The 25,219-nt window shown below is 41.6% G+C and overlaps 2 protein-coding genes across 9 annotated transcripts in view; one reads left to right on the top strand and one right to left on the bottom strand.

Moving 5' to 3' along the window:
• The window catches only part of IL11RA (interleukin 11 receptor subunit alpha), a 131,290-nt gene that overhangs the window by 100,733 nt on the left and 5,338 nt on the right, over positions 1 to 25,219 (top strand). The window lies entirely within an intron of this gene.
• RASEF (RAS and EF-hand domain containing) overlaps positions 5,805 to 25,219 on the bottom strand; it is a 72,194-nt gene continuing 52,779 nt past the window's right edge. For all 3 annotated transcript variants that reach the window (XM_019940338.3, XM_019940339.3, XM_073806029.1), the window contains 8 exons: positions 24,749 to 24,983; positions 24,302 to 24,439; positions 24,038 to 24,185; positions 22,635 to 22,716; positions 21,304 to 21,418; positions 19,455 to 19,574; positions 16,956 to 17,032; positions 5,805 to 9,327 (listed from right to left, as the gene is read on the bottom strand). In XM_019940338.3, the coding sequence (XP_019795897.1) occupies positions 9,222 to 9,327; positions 16,956 to 17,032; positions 19,455 to 19,574; positions 21,304 to 21,418; positions 22,635 to 22,716; positions 24,038 to 24,185; positions 24,302 to 24,439; positions 24,749 to 24,983 (1,021 nt within the window). In that variant the 3' untranslated portion in view covers positions 5,805 to 9,221. The remainder of the gene's footprint in view (positions 9,328 to 16,955; positions 17,033 to 19,454; positions 19,575 to 21,303; positions 21,419 to 22,634; positions 22,717 to 24,037; positions 24,186 to 24,301; positions 24,440 to 24,748; positions 24,984 to 25,219) is intronic.

Raw genomic sequence — 25,219 nt, 5'->3', positions numbered from 1 at the left:
GCCTCTCAGCCACCTCCCTCCCCAGCTTTCTCCATTTCAATCCAAGGGTTTTAGAGAATTTCACATATTTACATGAATGATAAACAGATATTTCTCTGAAATAGCCAATTATTGGACATCTTCAGAAAGAGGTGAAGGGGCCACAGACCCTCTTCAGTTCTGAGCCTTTTTTCTGATTGTTAAAGACTTACGTGTGGCATTAAATTCTAGATTCCTGGCCACTTTCTGGTCTGGTTAATGGGACAGGACAGTTTCTAAAGCCTTAAAGTTTTCTTTTGACAGTCAAGGTGAGTAGTTCTGGTGCTTTCTGAAATGCAGTGGGACATAATGAAGAAATGGGGAAGGATGACAGGAATGCAGGGCTGGAGCTGGCAAGCTTATATGATGCAGTCTTTGGTTGGGGAAAGGACAGGAGTCATCCTCTAAGGGGAAGGCACCAGGCAAATCCTGGGAGGGGATACAGCCGACTGAGTTTAGCACCATATAATATACATGAAATACATTATAAATATACATATATAAAAATAAGTATATATAAAAGGATACATGAATATTCAGGGAGGCAAGGCTGGTGGAAAGGAGGAAAGTGGTGATGGATCCCAGGTATAGGTGGTGTAGAAATGAGACACGGCGCAGGGCTGAGTACAGGTTGCTGGCAGGAACTCGACCAGCTCAGGTATTTTCCATAACATTTTATGGAAAAAACCCGAATGAACTTTTTGGCCAACCCATTATGTTTAGAAAACCTCTTGTGTTTGTGGTTCTTTCCCAGAAGCTTCAATGCTAAACCCACTGCTCTTTTATGGGCAAACAGATTGCAGCTGAGATTTACTCAGCTCCTTCCTCCAAAAGTATTGGACCTTGAGTTGGCTTCCTGGCTCTAAGCTCCTTTGAGTGCAAAGCAGATTGGCTTTTCTCCCTTACCTGCCCTGGTTAGGAACATCCCAGCTTCTGTCCCAGGTACTCAGACCCCCATCTACATGGTCTTCCTCTCTGCTTCTGTCCCTGCCTACCCTTGGGGGTGGGGGACAAGCCCCTCTCCATGTCCTGCTGTGATCCTCATTCCAGGTGTCATTCATTCCATGCAGCTGTTAGGCAGTGGAAGTGGGATATAGGCAAGAGAGCTACAGCAGCCTCCCAGGTGAGTTCTCCAGAAAGATCTAACCAATAACCAACAGGGAGCAGAGAGGGGAGAGTCTGTCAATTGCTTTTGACATTTGATTGTGTTATCTTGCTTTCTCTGTTGTCTCCTTCTGTAAGAGCTATTTTTGGATATTGGACTTCCTTCCTCTCCTGGTTTCTCTTTCTTTGCACTTTTCTTTCTGTAAGACTCCTCAAATCTGTCTTTCAAACTCTATATTGTTTACTTTTTTGTAAACTTATGCTGTCATGTTTTGAATTCCTAAGATCTTATTTTTGATTTATGAATGTTCCTTATTGATAGTATCTTGTTCTTGTTTCATGGCTGCAGTAGTTTTGTCTATCTCTCTAAATATATTAATGATAGATTTTTTTCTCTGCATAAGCTCTGTTTCCCTAAGTTGATATTTTTCCTGTTTTATTTGGTCTCTGTTTTCCATGTTAGAACCTTTCCACAAAAATCCAGTGATCCTTCAGGTGTTCAGGGGAGCTAACATCCTGATTGAAAGTTCTGAGTGATGGGAGCGACTTGCCAACTTTGAACTTTACTGTAGGGTGATGGAGGTAGGGTGCATTTCTTAGAAAAGGTCTTTCCTCTTATCTGGTCATTACTCCAGGGAAAAGTCTTTCAATCTCTGGAAGAAAAAGCATCAGTGTTCTGAAAGCTGAGTGGGTAGTATTAGCTTTTAGCACTGAGCGCTCAGATTACATATTGTCATTTAACTCCCCTGCTTTTTGAACAGTACCAACACACTCAACCGTGCCTTATATAGCCCCCAATCTAGCATCCCTCTGTTTTACTCCAGAAAATACATCTCCAGACTTTGGTCAGAGTAGTAGTGGCATAGCATGAGAGAACAATATTTAAGGATAAAACTGCTTCTCAAACTACTTTCACCCCACCTTCCCTTATACTCCCAGTTCCAGAGGTACGTGCTTCTGCCTTTGGGAAATTGGCAATGTAAACCTAGATTGCTCTCTGCTTTCCCCCACTAGCTTAGAATTCAGCTTTCTTAGGTTGTTAACTCGGTTCCAAGTTTTCCATCTACTCTCCAGCTTCATTATTTTGTTCCTATTGTCTTCTGCCTTTGTGGCTCTGTATCTTTAAAAGAAAAACCCATTTGATTCTAGTTTCAGTGGGGTTTTAGAGAGGAGAAAAATGCTATGCCATCTCACCCCAGACAACATTCACTATTTCTGCTTCTTAACCCAATTATCCTCAATCTTTAACCTTTCTTACTTCCTCAGCGCATATTCATGGCTATAAGAGGGATGATTAAATCAGACTAGTTTCAGAGCTGCAGTTATACAGGCAGGAGGTGGATTACTACACATTCCTGCAAGGACCACATTTTATCCTTAAACTTCAGCACACTTGATGGTCAAGAACAATTGGCCACATGCATTCTTTTTCTTCTGTGAGATTTGGCTTGCTAACATATAAAACAGCATCTATAATGTTAACATCATGCTCCCCTTGCTTGGAACCTGGAGGGGAGTGTATCACCAGTAAGTGGTAGTCAGGGATGTAGGACAGAGCAGGGGGACCAATCCCCGCTTCCCACAGCGAGCTTCCAGGCTGAAGCAGAACTGAACTGGATCAGGGAGAGGACTAATACCACTAAGTCAAGCTTGGAGTTTTGATTACTATGTGGGAATTCTCTTCTGAATATACTATGTTTGCAGCTTCTCACCCAGGGCAGGGGTTCTTACTTAGGGCCATGGACCCATTGGGTCTATGGGTAAAAATCTATATTTCTACCTTGAATGGGAAAAAATTACATGTTTATTTTTTTACTAAACTCTGATTGGAATTTAGCATTTCATTTAATATAAAATGCTAGCAACAAACCCCAATAGGATTATTGGTATCTGTGACTGGGAACAGTCTTTCAGTATCATTGGTTTCCTTAATAATCCTATGTATTTCATTTTATTCATTTAAAAACATTATTCCAAGGGGCTCCTCAGCTTCAGAGGAGTCTGTGACATTAAGAAAACCCTTGAGACCCTGATCTAGAGGAATCTTAAGTCATGAGGCTGCTGAAGTGTGCACTGAGAGTGGGGAAAGGTTACCCCCACTCAGTAAAGTCTAAAGGGCTGCAGGAGACAGAAATCATCCAGCATGCCAGGCACACAGGTAACCTGCTCATCTTGGTGAGACATGCAGTCTCCAAGTCTACCATGGGCATTGGGGGTAGAAATCATGGGGGAGAGGCTCTAGCTCAGACCCCAGGGTTGGGTAGAGCTGCTGGGAGGAAGCGGTCTCTGAAATGAGATGTGCAGGACAGACAGGAGTTGGGCAAGCAGATGACGAGAGCAGACAGAGTGGTGTTCCAGGCAGAGAGTGGAGCTGAGTAAAGGGCTGGAGGGGAGAGAGCAAGGCTTGACGGAGGGACAGTTTCCTGTGCCCGACTGGGGACTTTGGGGTGGAGAAAGAGGGGGAGGAGGCAGAATGTGGATCTTCTTTATTTGTTTACAAGTTTGTTGTCAGCCTCCACCAGAACGCAGTCGGCTTCAGATCTTACTCACTGTGCATCCCCTGGGTCTAGAATTGCACCCATGACAGTCAGGCTCAATAAACATAACTGAATTAGCAAAGGAACAGTTAGGAGTCAGATCACAGAGGGCCTGAGGGGTCATGTTAAGAAATTTTTGGATATTATCTCCGAGTAAATATATCTGTTTCTGAAATGACTGATCAAGAAGAGAAGATATTTGTGGCGAATTAAAGAGCATTAGTTTTACTCCTAAAAGTACACTGGAACTCAGAACTTCCTCTGAAGAGATCTTTATCCAGCTCTTGAGTTCTACCCTGCTGCACAGCAGTGGGAAGATGTGCCAGAAAACTGGGATTGAGAAATTTTCAGAAAGCTCAAATCCTAAGGACAGTCAGGGACTCTATAAAAATGTATGTCAAATACCACGAAACATGGTTCCTGAACTGCCAGCCTGAGAGGTCACGAGTTAAAGGGCCTTACAACTAAATTCCCATTCTACAGAAATTTAAGAAATATAAATTCACAAATAAACCTGATATGCAGAAAAAAATTTAAAACTGGGTAATTATTCGTAGAATTTTGCACTTGAAAATTTAGCTTAACCTGTAATTCAAGTTGAAGCATTTGTGCCTATTTTCCATTTTCAGCTATGAAAACATCTTAATGTCTAGATCTGGAAAGAAAAGATGTTATTTTTTATTTTACGGCTTGCAAAACAATATGCTTTGTTGGAGATTCATTCCCATCCTGTGGACTTTTGGATATATACACAGGAAATCCTTGTCAACAGGCTATTGGTCATAGTATAAAGGTTAGTTTCCATTTAAATAACCCCAATACCCACCACCATTTTTACTGTCATTTAGATTTGAAAGCCCAGTCAGAGCTCTGTTACATTCTTCGTCCTTTCAACTACTTCATCCAGTCACCCCTTAATAAACGGAGAGCATACGCTTATAAGGACTCCATTCACAACTTCCCATTCTAACTTTCAGGCCCTCATTTTTCTCTCAATGATTTCCTTCTCTTTTAATCTACTCTTTACAGAATATTCTGTCCTATATGATACCCCAACTTTGTGCCTAATGAAATACCAAGAATATACGTGGGAGGTAAATGAACTTATGTCCAAGTGAATCCTCTACAATGCCCCATTCCTCAAAGTAATCTGGTAAATTTCGGGAGTTCTGTCATATTGATGGTAGTACCCAGGGCCCTGAGCAAGACCAATGGGATCAGTGGTGCCTCAAAAGTTTTTCTTTTTTCACTGAGGGTGATCAAAATGCCAGGTACTATTCTAAGCCCTTTCCATACATACACTCATTTAGTCCTCACAACCACTCCATGAGAAAGGTACTGTTGTCACCCCTATTTTACCAATGAAGAAGCTGGGGTACACAAAGATTAAGCCCCTTATTCACAGTTAGCGACTAGTAGGTACATGAGGCCAGGTTCAAACCCAGGCAGGCTGGCTGCAGAGCTCAGACCTGTGGCCACCAAAATATGTTGCCTCTTATTTATACTGTCCTTGTGTATTGTGTATGTATGTCTCTGTGTATGTGTGTCTGCAGAAACTCTGCAAAGCCTGCCTTTAAACAGTTAATTCTTTGATTTCCCATTCAAGCACTGTGTATAGCAGAGGGGAGGCAGCAGCAGACAAGAGGGATAAAGCTCAGAGGCTATGTCTAGTTAAACAAGTATGAGGGCAATAAGGATGCTGACCAGTTAGGAAGGGGGCTCTACAGGTGAAAGCAGGCAGCCTCATCCTGGTTTGGGGTTGAGAAGGGAAACTTCCTGAAGGAAGTGATGTTTAAACTAAAGCAGAAGGATGAGCGGAGTTAGCTAGGCAGGGTGGGGGGCCACGCAGGGGTGTCAGAGGAGGGGCCTAACCCCTGAGGTCATGAGAACTGCCAGAGCACGTCCTGAAATTTTTCTGCGAAAGCCTTACTGTTGCTGGCTGTCACACCCCAAGCTGGTCGACCTGTAGCCCCGCTGGCCGAGATGACATGATGTGCCACAGTACCACACACCATGTGTTCATCCTTTTCTCTCTCAGCCAGCTGCCCAGGCCAGTGTTTTAGAGGCAGGGTTTCACGTAGGCACATCGTAGGACTAAAATTACTTCAGCGATGCCTGCAGCAAAGCTGAAGGAAACACCAGAAGGCCAAAGCAAGCATGCTTTATTGAATTTATGATGTAGAAAATATTTGTAGTTCCTTAGACATTTGCATTGCTATAAAAATTACACTTTACGGGATAATTATTAATGGTTTGAAGAGAAATAAACAGTATAAACGAAATATAGCCGATACCATGAAAATGTCAACCATGTAAATCAAAATCATAAAATAATTATTCAGTACTCAGAGGCCTTCTTAATATATACATATGAAATTTCTCATACACATATACAATAAAAGCCCACAAAAAACGTGACTCTGAAGCCGATCACTGTACAAATATGAAAATAAATATCTTTAAACTCAATTTTATCTTCAGCAAGAGGGTTGTACGCTTTGGCTTCATGCAAATCATATTTAGTATTAAATAATCAAATGTCACATATGTCATATAAAGCAGCAAGTGGAAAAAATAAATTATGAAAATGCATGAGGCTAAAAGTTAACAGTGAAAAATGTCTCCATAGCCAATGTTCTTTTCCATGACAAAACTAAAATATTATCCATTGTGTCAGGATACATAAAAAGAGTGTAGTTTAACTGTGATTTTAAAAGCTCTCCAAGGAAAAATTGAGACAAGGTGAGTTACTTGCATAGAACTATGCAAGTGTAGCAAATTAAGTTCAATTTAAAAACATTAGTTATTTTTGTTCTTACCAAAAATATACTCTAAATTTGAGAACACCTTCACGAAGTCAAATGTTAGTAATAATCTTGGTTTCCTAGCAAGGCAACTGAAAGAGCTATAAGTAGCTTTTCTTTAAACAAGATTGCTAACTGTAAGTCTCTAATGGAGCTATAAGTCTCTAATTTGGATTTTGTTGCAAAAATATCTATTCAGGTTCAATTAGTTAAAGATGATTGCTTTGTTAATCACAGGCACCTATCTAATCTAATCAAGTTGGGTGCACTGGCTGTACAACCCAGAAGCAAAGACCAAGATAATACTTCTGTATCAAAGGTATACTATTATATACAGATTGTAAGACAAATATAGACACTTTGTGGGAAAATAAATAAAGACAACACAATAACATGTATACCAACACAGTTTTGTGCAATTGCACCAAACACCTAAACTTGAGTACCATATATCAAGACATAGGTGTCAGGCCTATTCTAACCTAGGCTCCATAGATGCCACCTAGGCAAACAGCAGTGGCAAAACTTTCATCACACCATGGCACAAAAATAACCATCCCTCCCTGGTTCAGTTTGACAATTCCCCACCAGCAAGGCATTCTTTTTGGTAAAAAATGTAAACTTTTTTTTCTCCTGGGACCAAAAAACAGAAAACAGGAATCCATGGTAGAGTTGTTGAGGACAGAACCAACTTTCCAGTAAAAAAAAAAACAAAAAACAAAAAACAAACCGAACTAGATCTCACCAGTAGAGAGAAGGCACACTTTGAAAAGCTAAACGGACGTTGTGGCTAATTATAATCTCTGTGTGCTAACATGATCATAAAAATCATAAATAGAATTGTTTTAATTCTACAAGAGGGATGTTTTTAGCTTATGTATTACAATAAATAAGAGCTATTATTTAAGTTTTTTCAGCAGGCTACTTGGGGCCTGGACCTATGAACAAAGGTAAGTTCAAGACTCTAGTTGGGAATAACTTAGCTGGTTCAGGCCACTGAAAACCAAAACCAAAAACCAAAGAGCATGCCTTGCTGACCCACCCTGGGGTCAGGTACTGACTCCTTTGGCTTTTGGAGACATTTCAGTGGGGAAGTCTGGGAGGCAGTACGGCTTCTAGGAGGGCAAAACCTATCAGGCTGTTGGTGAGGATGAGTCCCTAATCACCTGAAACAAAGGACTCTGAGTTACCTGTACCCTAACCACAATTCCTCTTCAAAAGAGGTGATTTTCCGAAACTACATGTAACATTTCTTTCACTGTTCATTATTTAAGGAGGAGAATGCTGGCAACCAGGGAGTTAGGGGATTTGCGTTTTTCTGGAGATTATACTCTTAAACCATGGGTAAACCATGGGGAGGTTTGAGCATGCATATTTTCATTCAGCAAAATGTTAAATCAATACTAGTGTATTTTTTGAGTGAGATACAATTCACATACCATAAAATTCACCATTTAAAGTATACAGTTTAGTGGGGTTTAGTATATTCACCAAGTTGTGCAACATTACCACAATATAATTCCAGAACATTCTCATCATCCCGCAAAGCAACCATAGCCCATTAGTAGTCACTCTCAATTCCTCCCTTTTACCAGCCCCTGGCAGTCTCTTGCTGGTGTTTTTTTTTTAAGTGAAGTGTGACAACTTTCCTGGGCATTGTATTTTCAGTTGCATGTCGCTTTATATTTTTTCATTAGAATTTTTAACAGTGAATTCAAACCATTGACTTTATAAGTATTCTGAGATTAAAAAATACCCTCTTTTATATACAAACTATTTTTGTCCCCCAAAACACTTATTTTGTTTTCTTTCTTTATATATAAAAAATAGATTTTTCTGTCTCCACTGGAGCTTAAAACATTACCATTTTTTCTCAAATTCTGTTCTTGTACAAGAAGTGAGAAAAATTAATACCCCAATATTTTAAAAGTACAGACAGGGCTTCCGTGGTGGCGCAGTGGTTGAGAGTCCACCTGCCGATGCAGGGGACGCGGGTTTGTGCCCCGGTCCGGGAAGATCCCACATGCCATGGAGCGGCTGGGCCAGTGAGCCATGGCCGCTGAGCCTGCGCGTCCGGAGCCTGTGCTCCGCAAGGGGAGAGGCCACAACAGTGAGAGGCCCGCGTATGGCAAAAAAATAAATAAAAAAATAAAAATTAAAAGTACAGACAAGCAGAGTCCTTATTAACTGTGGGCCATCATGCTCTCCTTCTCACTCCTTAAAAGAGCTACAGAGCTGAGAGGGCCTAGGCCTGAAAGGCTATAAGCTGCTTGTTTACAGATGAGGAAATGGATGTAATGTGGGTTGGCAACACGTCTGAGACCACAAGGCTAGTTTACAGCAAAGCTAGGATGGTAACCCTCTTTTATTAGTTTGCTAGTATTGAATATTGGAAGTAAATGTCATAGGTTATTTACCACATGAACCTAATTACGTCAGTGAATTTCTTCTATAGCTCTGATCTGAGCATGTGCTTTTTTTTTTTTTAACCCCTTTAAAAACGTTTACACACTATCTATTAAGACTTTGTAAGGATAAGACAGGTATATTTAACCAGGGGGCCCAAATCACTCATTGAAACATAGCAAAAAAGAGCCGAGGTTCTGGAGGGACCTGAGAGCACAGTTCAGATTTCCCACACTGTAACTCTCCATACGACAGGGCCTGTAGGACGTACCACTCCATGTAGGAAGCAGATAAGTCACGGACATTCAGTACTCTGGGAATGAAGGCTTCGTGGGCCAAGGATCTTTTGGATTTAACCATTGCAACAATTCTTCATCTGGGTTGACTTTTTGGAACTGGTCCCACTCAGATTGGTAATGGATTTGCTGTCATGCTCATCAGTTCTTTTTTTCACTTCCCTGGAGGGAGAGAGAGACACAGAGAGAAAGGAGATTACTGAGGTATAAAACTGAACCATAAACAACTCTCTGGAAATAAAAGAGCACTGCTGAGCACTTGCTGTGTGCCATCCAGACAGTGTTCTAAGTGCTTTGTAGGTGTTGACCTATTTAATCCTCCCAACAACTATATGATTTTGTTGTGCCCCATTTTATGTGAGGAAAAAAAGGCAAAAAAAAGTTAAGAAATTTCCCTTAGGTTACACAGCTGGAGAAGTGGCCACACAGGTGGGCTCCAGTGCTCACATTCTCAGTACCAGGCCACACACTCATGCATGCGCGCGCACGCACGCACGCACACACACACACACACGCCCAGGTGCCTATACACATGTGCACACACTCACATGCACACACACAGACTATTCTTGCTCTCTCCTGTGGTTTTGCATGGCTTATAGTCTGCACACGCACAGGTCACTCCTTAGGACTCTGGAACCTGGCTCCCACCCCCAGCTAAGGCTTAACATTAACATTGACTTTATAACCATTCTGTAATTATACAAGATCGTGGAGATAACAACAGATGGTTAAAATCCAGAAAAAAATGTCTTCCTTTTGCCTCTTCCTAAATTTCTTTTAGAAATAACTGCTAGAGGCAACACTGGACCAAAGATCTCCATGATCTTATGAAAGCCCCCTAGGGAAGTCTCCTATCCCTGGGGATGCTTGTGAAATACACACATCCTGAAGTCCCACCTTAGACAAGCTGAATGGCAAACTCTGTGAGTAAGGAGAGTGTGACAGCTTGTCCCCAAGACAACCCCCAAGAGTTCTGCCTCCGCTGTCAGTGTCTGGTGCCCCCCATTAAGTGGTGAAGCTTGTGTCACTCCCCCATGGTCAGCACCGGCTCTGTGACTGCTCAGACCAATAGAATGGCGAGGAAATGGTGTGCTAAAACTACCAAGCCAGGCATTAATAAGGCCTGACCATTTTGAGCTGCCATTTACGAAGCCCAGTGTTCCTCACTGGAGAGAGGGCAGCAGAGAGGTCCAGGGGGCTGAGATGCCACAGGGAGGAGCCCCCTGGCCGCAGACATCAGACCGAGCCACAGCAGTGTCCACGACCGCAAATGCATGAGACGCCCGAGGGAGAGCAGTCACGGACCCTCCAGTGAGATCCAGTCACTTCTGGTAATTTCAAAAAATAAAAAGTGGTCTTGTTCTAGGCGACTACATTTTGGGTGGCTTGTTACAAAGCAGTAGATCCTGGGAATTGGCATATTCCCAGCACAGCAACGCTGTTCAATAGAAATAGAATGTAATTCACGTATGTAATTTAAAATTCTTTAGCAGCCACAGTAAAAAATGTAAAGAGAAATAGGTGAAATTAATTTTATTAACATATATTATTTAACTCAGTACTACAAAAATATCATTTTAGCATGCTACCAATAAAAATATTAATGAGCTATTTTACAATTTTTTTAAACATCTTTATTGGAGTATAATTGCTTTACAATGGTGTGTTAGTTTCTGCTTTACAACAAAATGAATCAGTTATATATATACATATGTTCCCATATCTCTTCCCTCTTGCGTCTCCCTCCCTCCCATCCTCCCTATCCCACCCCTCCAGGCGGTCACAAAGCACCGAGCTGATCCCCCTGTGCTATGCGGCTGCTTCCCACTAGCTATCTACCTTACGTTTGGTAGTGTATATATGTCCATGCCTCTCTCTCGCTTTGTCACAGCTTACCCTTCCCCCTCCCCACATCCTCAAGTCCATTCTCTAGTAGGTCTGTGTCTTTATTCCTGTCTTACCCCTAGGTTCTTCATGACATTTTTTTTCTTAAATTCCATGTGTATGTGTTAGCATACGGTATTTGTCTCTCTCTTTGTGACTTACTTCAGTCTGTATGACAGACTCTAGGTCTATCCACCTCATTACAAATAGCTCAATTTCGTTTCTTTTTATGGCTGAGTAATATTCCATTGTATATATGTGCCACATCTTTATCCATTCATCCAATGATGGGCACTTAGGTTGTTTCCATCTCCGGGCTATTGTAAATAGAGCTGCAATGAACATTTTGGTACATGACTCTTTTTGAATTATGATTTTCTCAGGGTATAGGCCCAGTAGTGGGATTGCTGGGTCATATGGTAGTTCTATTTGTAGTTTTTTAAGGAACCTCCATACTGTTCTCCACAGTGGCTGTACCAATTCACATTCCCACCAACAGTGCAAGAGGGTTCCCTTTTCTCCACACCCTCTCCAGCATTTATTGTTTCTAGATTTTTTGATGATGGCCATTCTGACTGGTGTGAGATGATATCTCATTGTAGTTTTGATTTGCGTTTCTCTAATGATTAGTGATGTTGAGCATTCTTTCATGTGTTTGTTGGCAGTCTGTATATCTTCTTTGGAGAAATGTCTATTTAGGTCTTCTGCCCATTTTTGGATTGGATTGTTTGTTTTTTTGTTATTAAGCTGCATGTGCTGCTTATAAATTTTGGAGATTAATCCTTTGTCAGTTGCTTCATTTGCAAATATTTTCTCCCATTCTGAGGGTTGTCTTTTGGTCTTGTTTATGGCTTCCTTTGCTGTGCAAAAGCTTTGAAGTTTCATTAGGTCAAATAAAAAACTTTATTTTTGTTTTTATTTCCATTTCTCTAGGAGGTGGGTCAAAAAGGATCTTGCTGTGATTTATGTCACAGAGTGTCCTGCCTATGTTTTCCTCTAAGAGTTTGATAGTTTCTGGCCTTACATTTAGGTCTTTAATCCATTTTGAGCTTATTTTTGTGTATGGTGTTAGGGAGTGATCTAATCTCATACTTTTAGATGTACCTGTCCAGTTTTCCCAGCACCACTTATTGAAGAGGCTGTCCTTTCTCCACTGTACATTCCTGCCTCCTTTATCAAAGATAAGGTGACCATATGTGCATGGGTTTATCTCTGGGCTTTCTATCCTGTTCCATTGATCTATATTTCTGTTTTTGTGCCAGTACCATACTGTCTTGATTACTGTAACTTTGTAGTATAGTCTGAATACAATTTTTATACTGTCTTCAAAATCCAGTATTTATTTAATACATCCAGCACATCTCAGCTTGGATTAGCCACACTTCAGGTGGCTAGTGGCTACTAAACTGGTCAGCACAGCCCCAAAAGGAGCTGATATGTGCTAACCTTTGAAAACCACTGCTCTGTGAGTAGGAAACAAAAGGGTAACTGGTTCTTGCTGGAGACTAGTTAATAAATGCTATGTTACATGTTTTCACATAGTCCTTATTTAATACACACAACACACACACATGCTGACAGGTAACAGGTGAGCATCAATGTCTTCCCTTCACAGATAAGAAATAAAGACTCAGGAAAAGAAGGAGGATACACAGTTCAACCCCATAACACCCTGTAAGACTTGGTTCAGACTTCTGACCTCCAGAACTATTATTTTTATTGCTTAAAGCACTAGGCTAGTAGGAATCTGTTACAGTGACAATATAAAACTAATACAAACTCCCAAATGCAAAATCTTGACCATTTGGTCATTCAACAAATGTCCGATTTATGCCAAACTCTGGGCTCCTCAACCAGTGAGCTTTTTTTTTTAATTGTAAATTTTTTTTTTTTTTTTTATATTTGGCTGTGGCGGGTCTTAGTTGTGGCACACGGGATCTTCGTTGTGGCATAGGGGATCTTTAGTTGCAGCATGCAGGATGTTTTTAGTTGCAGCATGCAGGATCTTTAGTTGTGGCATGCGGGATCTAGTTCCCTGATCAGGGATCGAACCTGGGCCCCCGGAATTGGGAGTATGGAGTATTAACCACTGGACTACCAGGGAAGTCCCTCTCAACTAGTGAGCTTTGAGAGAAAGCCAGATGTCTTCTAAATAAATCATTACCAGGTCCCCGAGAGCCGCTAACACACAAGCACAGTGGAGCCGACCTCTTGGTGGGATAGGAATTCACTGTCATTTAATGAGGAAGAGAGATTCCAGGTGCAGGGAATAGCATGTATAGAGGCAAAGAGGCATAAAAGAACTTGGCTATGACCGGAAGCAAAGTTTGCTGTGTCTATAGATTATCATTCATTTGGGAAGCAAGATAAGAGATGCAAATAAAAAGGTAGGTGAACTGGGCTCTGGGGGACCATTAGCCACTTGCTAAGGAGGCTGGACTCTATGCTGTAGGTAGGGCACCAATGTGGGGTGCAAGCAAGAAGGTCTTAATTGGATTTTTATTTACAGAGATTACCCTGATTACAGGGTGGAAGATGAACTGATGCTGGAGAAACTCTGAGGCAGAAACTTAGGTCCCTCCTGCACTAAACGGGGTAGGAAATTTTGAAGCCTGAAGCAGAACAGGGTGGGGGCGGGGAGGGATTGAAGGAAGATTGCAGAGAGGTCACTGAATCAGTAGGGCCCCAGAACCCACTAGAGGCAGATGATGAAGAAAGAGGAAGGAGTCAAGACTGACTCTAGGTTACTCTTTTTCAATTATAATGTTAGTAGTTTCCTGAGAACCGGAGTATAGAATAAGGAACAATTTTAAAGAAAAATGAACACATTAGGGTTTAGATATGTTGGATCAGTCATGCCTATGGAATTTTCATTTGTTGGTGGGTGGGAATATAGTTGTGGAATTTTAAAAAAAGATGGGAGTTAAAAATACAGAAATTAGAAGTCACCTTCTAGACACAGTTCTAGAAACCATGGTGGTGGAAGACATTAGGTAGAGAGAGAAAGAGTAAGAGGAAGAGAGTGCAGAATAGAATCCTGAGATTACCAACATTTAAAAGGCAAGCCAGAGATTCAGAGTAGTGAAAAGTCCCAATTTTGCCATTTAGTACTGTGTCACTTTGAGCAAGCTGATGAAGCATTCTAATTTTCAATTTTCTTATCTGTACAATGGGTTTAGTAAACATAGCATCTTCACAAGACAACTCACATCTCTCCCTTCTGGAAAGTCTAAAAGGCCTCTGTAAATTACATATCATATGGCTGCCTGGTCATGTATTTTGTTTTCTTTTTTTTCTCTAATGTTAAATTGCACAGCCTATCTTACATAACCTGATATCTCTACAGGGCTTTCATACTGAGCAGAAATGATAATAATGCAGACATTACTGAACATTGAAAGCAAATATTAAGGGAGAAAAAATAGGTACCCATATTGTTCACCTGGCCTTCAGTTTCTTTAATCTACCAAAGATGCAAGCATCTCCCACTTTAAGGAAATCAGGAAGATATAATTCCAAACATCTAAAACAGGTTTAAGGCTGGGAAAATTAAATTACCTCACCCCAAACTGCCATGTACTTAACAACTGCATTTTAAATGACTCAATCTTATGGACAGATTTATCCCCAATGGGCTCAGCAATGGCGCTGAACTGATACATCAGCCCGAGCTTTTCGTGTTTTTCTCAAATTTTAGGCCATTGACCAGTTTAATGCCTGTTGTACTTGAATCTGTTGAAAAATGTTTAAAGCCTGTGGCTCTAGTGATGGCAGATTTACTTACCAGTGGACAATGGTTGGAATGAATGTCTATCAGCCCTACAGGGAAACTGCATTTCTAGGAGAAACTTTTCCTGGGATAGACAGGGTTTTCCAAGAAAAAGCAGAGGAGTTCAGGTTGTTAACCAAACATTTATGGCCTTCCTTCAAAAACAAATACTGTTTCAGACAGTGCAAACCCATAAACTGTTCTAGTTCAAGTTTTATGACATAACATGGTTTGAAGGGGAGTTACTATTATACATAACATTCTGAAAGCTGTAAAACTTTTTAAAGTGGTAATTTCACTTGCGGAAACGATACCATTTTTATTTAAGACTTGGGTATTTTGACAAGCAATCTGATGACACAGTATAAAGCAAATTAAAGTCTTTACATGTTTGGTTTATTTATAATTTTCCTGTTTAACACATTGTTAACATAACAAACCTAGAGGCCTCAAACCAGCCCATAATGCAATAGCAACAATTTAAAAAGCTCCTTGATAAGTGATTCACAAGAAGTGACCTTGTTATCAGAATGCTCCTGCACACAGGTTTTTTTTTTTTTTTTTGCGGTACGCAGGCCTCTCACTGCTGTGGCCTCTCCCATTGCAGAGCACAGGCTCCGGACGCACAGGCTCAGCGGCCGTGGCTCACGGGCCCAGCCGCTCCGCGGCATGTGGGATCTTCCCGGACCGGGGCACAAACCCGTGTCCCCTGCATCGGCAGGCGTACTCTCAACCACTGCGCCACCAGGGAAGCCCCACACAGGTGTTTTAAGTAAAGAAGCTACACTGTAAACAGGGAGGCTGCTGGGCTGACCCAACATGCCAGCTGGAGCACCAGGGGAAAAGGCTGTCGTCGGCTCTCCTATCTTTATGATATAATAAAGAGGATCGATTCTGCACTCTGGGTGTGACCGGGGCAATTTGGAGTCATTTAACTGTAATATGACCCCACAAGACAATTCCGCGTTAAATAGTGATTATGTTATTCAGTAGAGTCCAAGCTATTATTATATATGGAATCATAGACTGTCAGAACTAGAAGGGGCCTTAGGGATCATTTTCTTTAGCCCCTTCCCTCATTGTACAGATTAGAGATGCCTAAAGGAAGACAGGGACTTAGTCAAGACTCCACAGCTGTTCGGGGTAGATTTAAGGTTGGACTTTGAGCTTCCTGACACTACAGTCCTCCAATGTGCTGGGCAGAAGCCAGCAGCCATGCGGAGGACCTGGCCTGCAGCATCCTTTCCTGCTCAGCCCAGGCAGCAATTCAGCACTCCCTGCCTGAAGCTAAGGTAGCACGGAGCCCCTTACTGTACTAAAGTTAAGATTCTTATAAAATCAGAATCTCACAAATGATCTCACAAATCTCTACTTGCCTAAAATTATGTTTTTGCTTTGTCAGCAATTAAGGATCATTGGCTGGATTTTGTTAATGCACATTTTTATATTTTTCCTTTCTTTTTTGGGGGCGTATTGAATCCCTTTAGATCAGCAAAGAATCATTTTTTCATCTGTGGCAGAAAACTAGGCAGAAGAAGTAAATCCAGCAGAAAACACTGTTATTTCCTAAGAATACTGCAAGGATTAAAATACAGTTAAAACCAAGTTCCTCAATGATGCAATTTTCATTCTAATCCACATCCCAAAATGTTATATATTATTAACACCATTGCCTTAGCTTAATAATTACCTGGGTTAAATAATGTAAACAAAGTGCTTCCAACTGGCATGATATACAGTTTGTTTTGTTGAGTTCTTTTTCCTTTACCTTGGAAAATGTCATAATATAATAGATAGTTATATTCATAATAGTCTCCTGTGTTTAAAGTCTGGTTCCTAGAAGTGATTCACACACGTCAACTATTAGCTTTGTGGGCACATTTTGCAGAAATGTCAGTGACACCTCAGATGCACCTGCTTTGTTTGGCAGTAGAGGTATTTTGCCAATGTTCACAGTGAACAAGCAGCATACCAGTTTTTTATAAAAACTATGTTTGTTTCTCCAGCCACTACTGAAAGACAAGAGTGTTTTCCCATGTAGATTCACATTATGGTCAAGAAATTTGACACATACAACAGCTAAGTGAAAATTCAATCCTACATCCAGTTTTCCAAATATAAGGCAAAACTTTACCGAGTAAGGTGGAGAACAGCTTCCACTATATTCGAACCATCTTTGGCGCTTGTTTCACAAAATAATGCCCCATAGGTCTGTAAAAAACATATATATACCATTAAATGAAGGCTTTGATTAGGTTTCCTGGAATGTTCGCTTTTAAAACCAATAAAATAAAATAAAAATATTGCCCGTTGAGTATGCTAAAACTAATAGTTAAGAAATTGGATTGAGTTTCAAGACTTTAAAAAAAAAAAACAGGTTTGAGCCTACTTATTCCAGGAACAGTTCCTAGTCAGAGATTTTTATTTTGCATCCAAAAAAAAAAATCCCACAATACAAAATTTCATGGTTTAAGGCTCTTATATCCAAGTGTCACACATACTACCAAATGTTCTCTATCAAATAATTTGAGAGAGAGAAAAATGATAGCTTAAGGTAACCACTTAGGAATTAAATGTCCATCAAAAATATGTCTCCTTTTGGCTGGCAGCTAACACACATCCCACCCCCTCTTCAATCTATCATCTTTTCCTATCAAGATTCAGCAGCCTCTGTGTTGCTAAAACCAATGGACAGTTTCTAGTCTATTACTTAACCTCCCAGTGGTTATACATACAATCACTGATCATATCACTCTCCTGCTTCAGACCTTTCGATGCTTCCCATCCCTCTCAAGCAATGTTGGAATGCTTACCTGGCCGACAAGGCCTAGCTTGTACGTGGCCCCAGCCAACCTCCCAGTTTTACCTGCCACCACTCTCCCTCACTCACAGTGCTCATGTTACCCTGGCCGTCCCTCTATTTCCCCAACACTCCAAATTTCCTCCCACCTCAGGACCTTTTCACCTGCTGTTACCACTACCTAGGTTATCCTGTATCCCTAGTAACTCTTTCCCCAGGCTGACTTTTACCTACCTTCTAGATTTTTAGGTAATCCTCCCTTGAAGTTAAGATTAAGTGTTTTCTAACTCTGAAAAGTTGGTATTAGGTCTTCCTACTGTAAAACCTCTTGAGGCATGTATTTTTCCAGCATAGCACTTGCCGCAGATGTAAATGATGAGGTTATTTTTGGGTGTCTTTGTCTAACAGCTGGAGACAGTTTCCTTTAGGAAAGGAGAATTATGTGCGCTGTGGGGCTGGGTGTGGGCAACACAGTCCTGTGTGGGATACGGGCAAGATGTGATGGGTGCTCTGGAGCAGGGAGAGAAGGAAGAACCAAACAATGGGGAAAGACTACCGTGAAACCTTTACCCATGAGCCCCCAAATCCATAGAAAATCTAAAAAATACCCCAAATGAATGTATTTCTAGTAGAAATGGGTAGTGCTGCTGCTGAATTTCATAGCCAGGATGTTATAGGGTGAAATAGAGATGGCCTTTGAGGATGCAGGAGGGTGGAGGACATGAGATGCATAATAAATAAGCAAACCTTGGGAAATCTGAGAAACTGGGGGGGAGGGAATAAAATTGGCATGTGGCCAGGAATTATGAGCTCTCTAGGGGAATATGTGGATTTCGTGGGTTTAACATCTGTCTTCCCCAGACAGTAAACTACGTGAGGACAAGGACGGTTTCCTTTGTTCTCTGCCCTTTGCTCAGCTCACAATGAAGTGCTTTTTCACATGGTGGATACAATTAAATATGTGTTGAATGGATCTCTTCTATATTTCACTGCCTAGTTTTGATGTTTATCATATTTGGCTCACAGTTCTAAAATTTAAAACAAGAAACAATTCCAACTTAGAATAGTGGAATGGAAACTTCTTTTTAAAGTTCACATGTATATGTTATAGAGCAGTCCTTTCAAGCTGATGACAGACAACAATGATAGCGATGTCAGATCGGACTGTTATGATAAGAACTTCATATTTGACCTAAGGAGCATCTGGTTCCTTATTTGGGTAAGACAAGTCATAAGAGGGCCACATAGCATTCTGACCCAATGATAATAATGAGAGAATAAACACTGCCCACAGTAATAATCTGGACAGAAATGAGGTCCATCCTTTGTACAAATGCATAGCCAAAAATAATTTTATACTATTCCAACTGACTACAAATCGTAGAGGAAAGAATGAGTCTTCCAATTCTCTTCACCCCTTTACCCAGATGACACACTGCACCATCTGCTGCCCCTTGGCACAGTGACCCTCTGGAACCAAACCCATCTTTTCAAAACAGGACACCCATTCTTCTTCCTCTACCTAGGTTCCAGGACTAGAGAAGGATTCCAGGAACTGGGGAAGAGTGAGGAGGAAGACACAATAATTTTGCATCCTCTTTCTCACTGGTACTCAGTGGGGGAAAATGATCATGTGATTGTTTTACCTCCACAAGGGATTTAACTCTTGGAATAATTATTTACATTCATGGGACGGATAGGGGCCACTGGGAGTTCTGCCTGTATAGGGACAGAAGACGTATCAAACAGAGTGGAGTTTGTTAAACAGCCTCTTCAGCAAATGTAGACAGAAGTGAAAGGTCCCTCCCAATTTGGACCCACTCTTACTCTTACCATGGCCAGTTTTTCTCCAAAGTACCCTGGGACACATTTTTGTCCTTCCGCTTCAGCAGCATCACGAAGATCAGCCTTGTTTCCTACCAACATGATAGGAATGCTGTTATGGGCTGCATCCTACCATGAAGAAAAGAAAGAAATTGTGCATACATGAAACATTGGGCAAGTTATGAGGTTGATGATGACAACAGCTACCCTTTCTGAATGCCCCTTATATGCCACATGATGTACAGACAATATCTTTAAACCTCAAAATATCTCTAAAAGGAGCCAAACCTTCTCCCATTTCCAGATCAGAACACTGAAATTCAGAGAGGTTAAATAAGATGTTGTAAGGGCCAGGGGTGGTCCAAACTGACTCCATCACCCTTGCCACTATACAAACTAATACCAAACTCAAGAGGCGCGACCCTAGAATTACATTTGGCTGTAGTGCCCACATAATTTTCTATAATTTTCACTCAAACAGTGGTGATTACAAGTCAATTTCATTATCGCAGGTACAAAACACACAAATATTCCCTCAGCTATAATGGGACAAAAATGGAGTCTCAGAGTTCCACACTTGCTGCTATCTGGCTTACAACAAAAGCAAAATCAGAAGGCCCTAAATGTCAACACTTTTCTTGTGAAGAGCCAAGGAGCAGTCATTCAAACTAACAGATTCTCAGGATAATGCTCCCCAAATCAGCATATGCATACTGTTGCACTGTCTGTCCCGGCATTCATAGAGGAGCTGGCTGGCAGAATGTAAGATGTGAGAGGCAGAGTTAAGTTTGAGACTCTGTCCCTCCCACCACCTGGCCACTCGCCGGCTGCATGAAATCAGGCAGTCTCTTCCTGTTTCTGCCTCCATTTCCCTATCTGTAAAACGAAGGGGGCAGTAAGGACACATCCCCCTGAGCAGGCTATGAGAATAGAAGACAACCTGACTAGAAAAACAGGTTTATAGCTCCTAAACAAGCGAAGCAGCAGCCCTCACTGAGAAATGACTCTTCGTGGTGCCTAAAAACATCCAGGCGCTCATCCACTTTGGTACCACACCTGATACAGCATCAAGAAATGAGCCTCAAAAACAATGAAATTATGCCACTTCACTGCCTTTTGGACTCGTTTCTGATGTCATTATTGTATTGTGGTTCCTCTGTACACAATGAGTGATTTTTCTCTTGCTTTCAACATTTTCTCTTTGTTTTGACTTTTAGCAATTCAACCATGATGTGTCTAGGTATGGATTCTTTTTTTTTTTTTAACATCTTTATTGGAGTATAATTGCTTTACAATGTTGTGTTAGTTTCTGCTGTATAACAAAGTCAGCAAATAATTATAGAGTCAGAAAAACCATCCTTTAAAAATGAAGACAGGGCTTCCCTGGTGGCGCAGTGGTTGAGAGTCCGCCTGCCGATGCAGGGGACACGGTCCGGTCCGGGAAGATCCCACGTGCCGCGGAGCGGCTGGGCCCGTGAGCCATGGCTGCTGAGCCTGGGCGTCCGGAGCCTGTGCTCCGCAGCAGGAGAGGCCACAGCAGTGAGAGGCCCGCTTACCGCAAAAAAAAAAAAAAAAAAAAAAAAAAGAAAACTCAGGAGTTCCCCGCCCCCCCTTCCCCACCCCAGAAGCTCACTTTAGTAGTGTCCTTAGCTCTGTGGGAACTTGCCCAGCTACTGAGGAGGAGACCAGTACTGCCAAGTGCCATTGGGAACCCCACTTCTCACATCCACTTCTTCCTGAGAGCCTGGATCAGTGGCTTGTAATTGAGTTCGTTTTGACAAAGAAGAGAAACAGCATTTCCCGAGACAGCCTGTAGCTCTCCTATGTAATTTTTTGGTTCTCTGTTTTGAATTCTTACCTCAATCATATCTACCCATTCTCGTACATTAAGAAAGCTTTTCTCACACGTAACGTCATACAGCAGCAAAACACCATCTGCTCTTCTGAAATAAGACTTGGCAATACTTCTGAATCTGGAAAAGAGAATAGCACGTAATTGTTCTAATCAGTCAGTCAGTTTGGTGCTGCCTCATTCTTCATCTCCTTTATGCTCACTTTTTTCCCTCACCTTTTAAAACAAGCCCCAATTGAGGAGAATCTAATGGCAACCTATTACTGTGAAATAGTCATCCCCGAGGCCTAGAATGACCTGGTGAAAGGTAACAGAATAAGAATCTGGGCTAGTGATTTAGAAAAGCCAATCATTTTCTCCACCAAATAATCCCAAGAAAGTCTACATACCCCAGAGCATAGCCAGGACAAGGTTGAGATCGTAATTTCTAAAAATTTCAGCCTCAGCAACACACTACCAGAACCCAGCTGTGGGACACAGAAGGGTGTGTGTGAAGGATGGAAGGAGAGGCACATCAGAGAAAAATTATTTTTTGGCTGGTGGGTAGGGAGTATTGTGGGTGGGTGGTAGAAGAACTAACCACGTGGAACACCACAGGACACACACACAGGGTGTTGGGGGCTCACCAGGGGAAGAGCGCACCTCACCCTATCTGTCCTAAACCAAGTGCAGTATCTTACAGGATCTTAAATAGCTATGTTAACCACACATATCTTTCAAATGCTGCTAGAAAATATGAGCTCCATGTGGGCAGGTGTCTGTGTCCACCTGTTCACCGTTGAATCTGAACACCCTGAATGGTGCCTGGTTACAGAGGTCGGCAGGTACCCCCATACTTGTTTGGTGCACAATCGGATACAGTCTGTTCCCTAAGAGTTAGATATGATTAAAACCTATGCTTGATGCTCTGGCCATCAGCAGTGAAAGAAAGACAGGGTACTGTCTGTGGCCAGATGCCAGTCTGCTATTTATCAATGGTCTGTGTCCCTGCCCTTGAACCGGGGAACTGACAGGTCCTCCTCTCCATCTTCTGTGGTGCCCCAGCTATGCAGCTCCTCACACTGTTGCCACGTTCAGGAATGCCGCCTCACCGAAATTTTCTCCTTAGGATAGGGCATTCTCTTTTTATCAGTGGCTCACCAATTCAAAGGAAGCTTAAAGATCCTCTTCACACGACTGATGGATCAGCGAAGGAGGAAAGGATGTGGAAAAAAACAAGCATTCTTGAAATTCTAACGTGCTCGATCAGAATTATATGAGTACAAAACCCACCAAGTATCCTACAAGGCTTGTCTGTGCAACTCAGCAGAATCCAAAGTATTATGGAAAGCACTTGCCTCTCCTGGCCAGCGGTATCCCAGAGCTGCAGTACTGTTCGCTCTCCGTCTACAATGAGAGTTTTCATTTGAAAATCAACTCCTGAAAAGGAATATAAGAGAACATGGAGAACACGATGTAAATAATTCCATTGGTATTTACTTTCAAGCCCTCTTTAGGATGAGACAAAAGCCAATAAGCCAAAGTTTGGCAAGACGGAGAGGAATGAACCTGGCCTTCAAGGACAGTGACCTTCCATACTAATTATAAGTCAGACCACACAAGTGCGTGCAGATGCTTATTGCAGGTTGGCTGACTTGGGGAAGGATTTAATCTATGGACAAAAGGAAAATCTATGTTTTATGTGTCCACATAATTAGATGGACTCAGTTATATCTGTGTGTGTGCATGCACATAAATGTGCCTATCTATATATACAGGTATATACATGTGTGTATGTATATATGTGTGTGTGTGTGTATATATATATATGTATATATATATATATATAAAAGTACATGTATACGATGTATATATATGCCAGGCTCTCCAGGAACTGAACCAAATATTGTAGGCTTTTTATGAATCAAATTGAAGTGAACCTTCAGCTTTGTTATCTTGAAAGGTGTAACAGAGAACCATAAATTTAGAAAGACATCCATTGTGAAGAAGGTAATCTGTTCTAAGGTTTCTGGTTATCAAAATAAGAACTCTTTAGATAAGGAAGAAAAGTAAATGATAATTTGCATATCTTCTTTCAATTCCTTTTACTGATTACTGTGCAAATTTGGGAAATGAGGACACTATTTTTTCCTTGTTCTGAGAGGTATTACTCATGTATTCCGTTGTGAAGGAGGGGAGGGAACATACACCTGGCTATGATTTTGACCTTAATGCCAAACTGGCTATCGGTAAGCTCACTTTATCAACATCAAATGACACCTGATCAGAAAGGCTTTCCCTGGGCACCCTGTGTAAAAGTGCACCTCTCCCCAATCTCATGTTTTAAAATGTGTTTTTCATCCAGGGATTTAGTCGACTTTGTTTACTGTGTATCCGTAGTGCCTACAACAGAATGTGGCTCACAGCAGGACTCAGGATATGCTTGCTGAATAAATGAATCTGTCATCTCTGGCTCTAAACTTTGGTTGATCTCACTGGGTAGGCAGATACCTCAGTCCTTTGCTAGTCTTCCTTTCCCAAACTTAGGCCTTAGCCAAAACAGAGGGCTATTCTATAGAGAAGGACACGTGTGTGTGCAAGTGCGTGTGCGCACACACACACACACACCCCTCTACCTATATACATATTATACAGAGAGAGAAAGAGAGAGATCTGTGTGTCTGTATATAATCCCTAACAAAAATAGAAATCAACCTAAAGAAGGTCATTTTCCCATTATCCACTGAAAAAGGAACTGTACCCAGGGTGGCACTTGTGTTTCCTCGAAATTCATTCTTGCAAAGTCTCATGAGCAAACTTGACTTTCCTACTGCAGCGTCCCCAGCCAGCACAATCTTGTAAGCCTTCTGTGAGCTGGAAGAGTTATGGTTATCATCCACCATGTCTGTCTAGGGGAAGGAAGCCACAGTGAGTGACAAAGGTAGTGCCAGCTTTCTTCCTAGTAAGTTACATGGCATGAAGATGAACAGTGTTCATGAATAAAAGTGTCTCTGAAACCGCCTACCTGTGGTGCAAGTGCTGAGATGGGCTTCCTCAAGGAGCTGATGACACTGCCTTCACTAGCAGACTCCTGCGGCTTCCAGTCCAGGATGGAAGCCACGCCTTCTGAGCCATACGTCTCTTCATCCCTGATATCAGGAACCTGTTTTTTTTTTTTTTTTTTAAAGTCAGCCGTTAAAAAGCAAAGTCTTTCATTACACATATATATCATGAAATAAAAAGAAGAAAAATATGCTGCTGAATCAACAGTCAATGCTATTATGGAACAGAGTGGCTGCAAAAGGGAATCTGTGAGAGTTTTCCCTAACTTGATAGGGAGAAACATTTTCCCAACTATGTTTCACATGTATAACCTTTAAAACAATGCCCATGACAGATAAAGGTCAAACGGGGTGAGATACGTATTTCTATGGAAGATCAGGCCTAGGAGAGAAATGACTTTGGGGCTTACGTCTGTGTCTGAAGCATCACCCCCAGAGCTCTCCTGTGTGCCGTGTGACCTCTGGAATCCCCTCTGGTGCTTGTACTCCACCTCCGAGTCATACTCATTGAAATCTCTCAGGGTAGACAAGCCGCTGTCGAAGCAGCTCTCAGGCAGGCTGTCAATGTCACAGTTTATCCTCTGCATGGGATCACAGAGGGCCAGAGAGTCACAGTCCTCATCCATGTAGGAAGAGCGGGATGACCTGGGGACAAAGGAGAGGACTGCTGTACCTGAGGGCCGGCGATGCTCAAGATGACACAGCAATGGAATCAGACAGCAACAGAATCAAGAAGACCAATATTCTCATTCTTGCCAAGAGCCTCAGTGTATTCCATGATTAAGCAACAGGGGAAATAAAATGCTCAGAGCAATAGTTCATTCTATGCAACAATCAATTAAGATAAAGACACTTAAATCAAACATTTAATAAAGGAAGCT

The sequence above is a fragment of the Tursiops truncatus genome, chromosome 6 (genome assembly GCF_011762595.2).
Source record: "Tursiops truncatus isolate mTurTru1 chromosome 6, mTurTru1.mat.Y, whole genome shotgun sequence".
NCBI lineage: Eukaryota > Metazoa > Chordata > Mammalia > Artiodactyla > Delphinidae > Tursiops > Tursiops truncatus.
The sequence above is the reverse complement of the archived record's forward strand: the minus strand, read 5'-3'. Positions and strand labels throughout refer to the sequence as shown.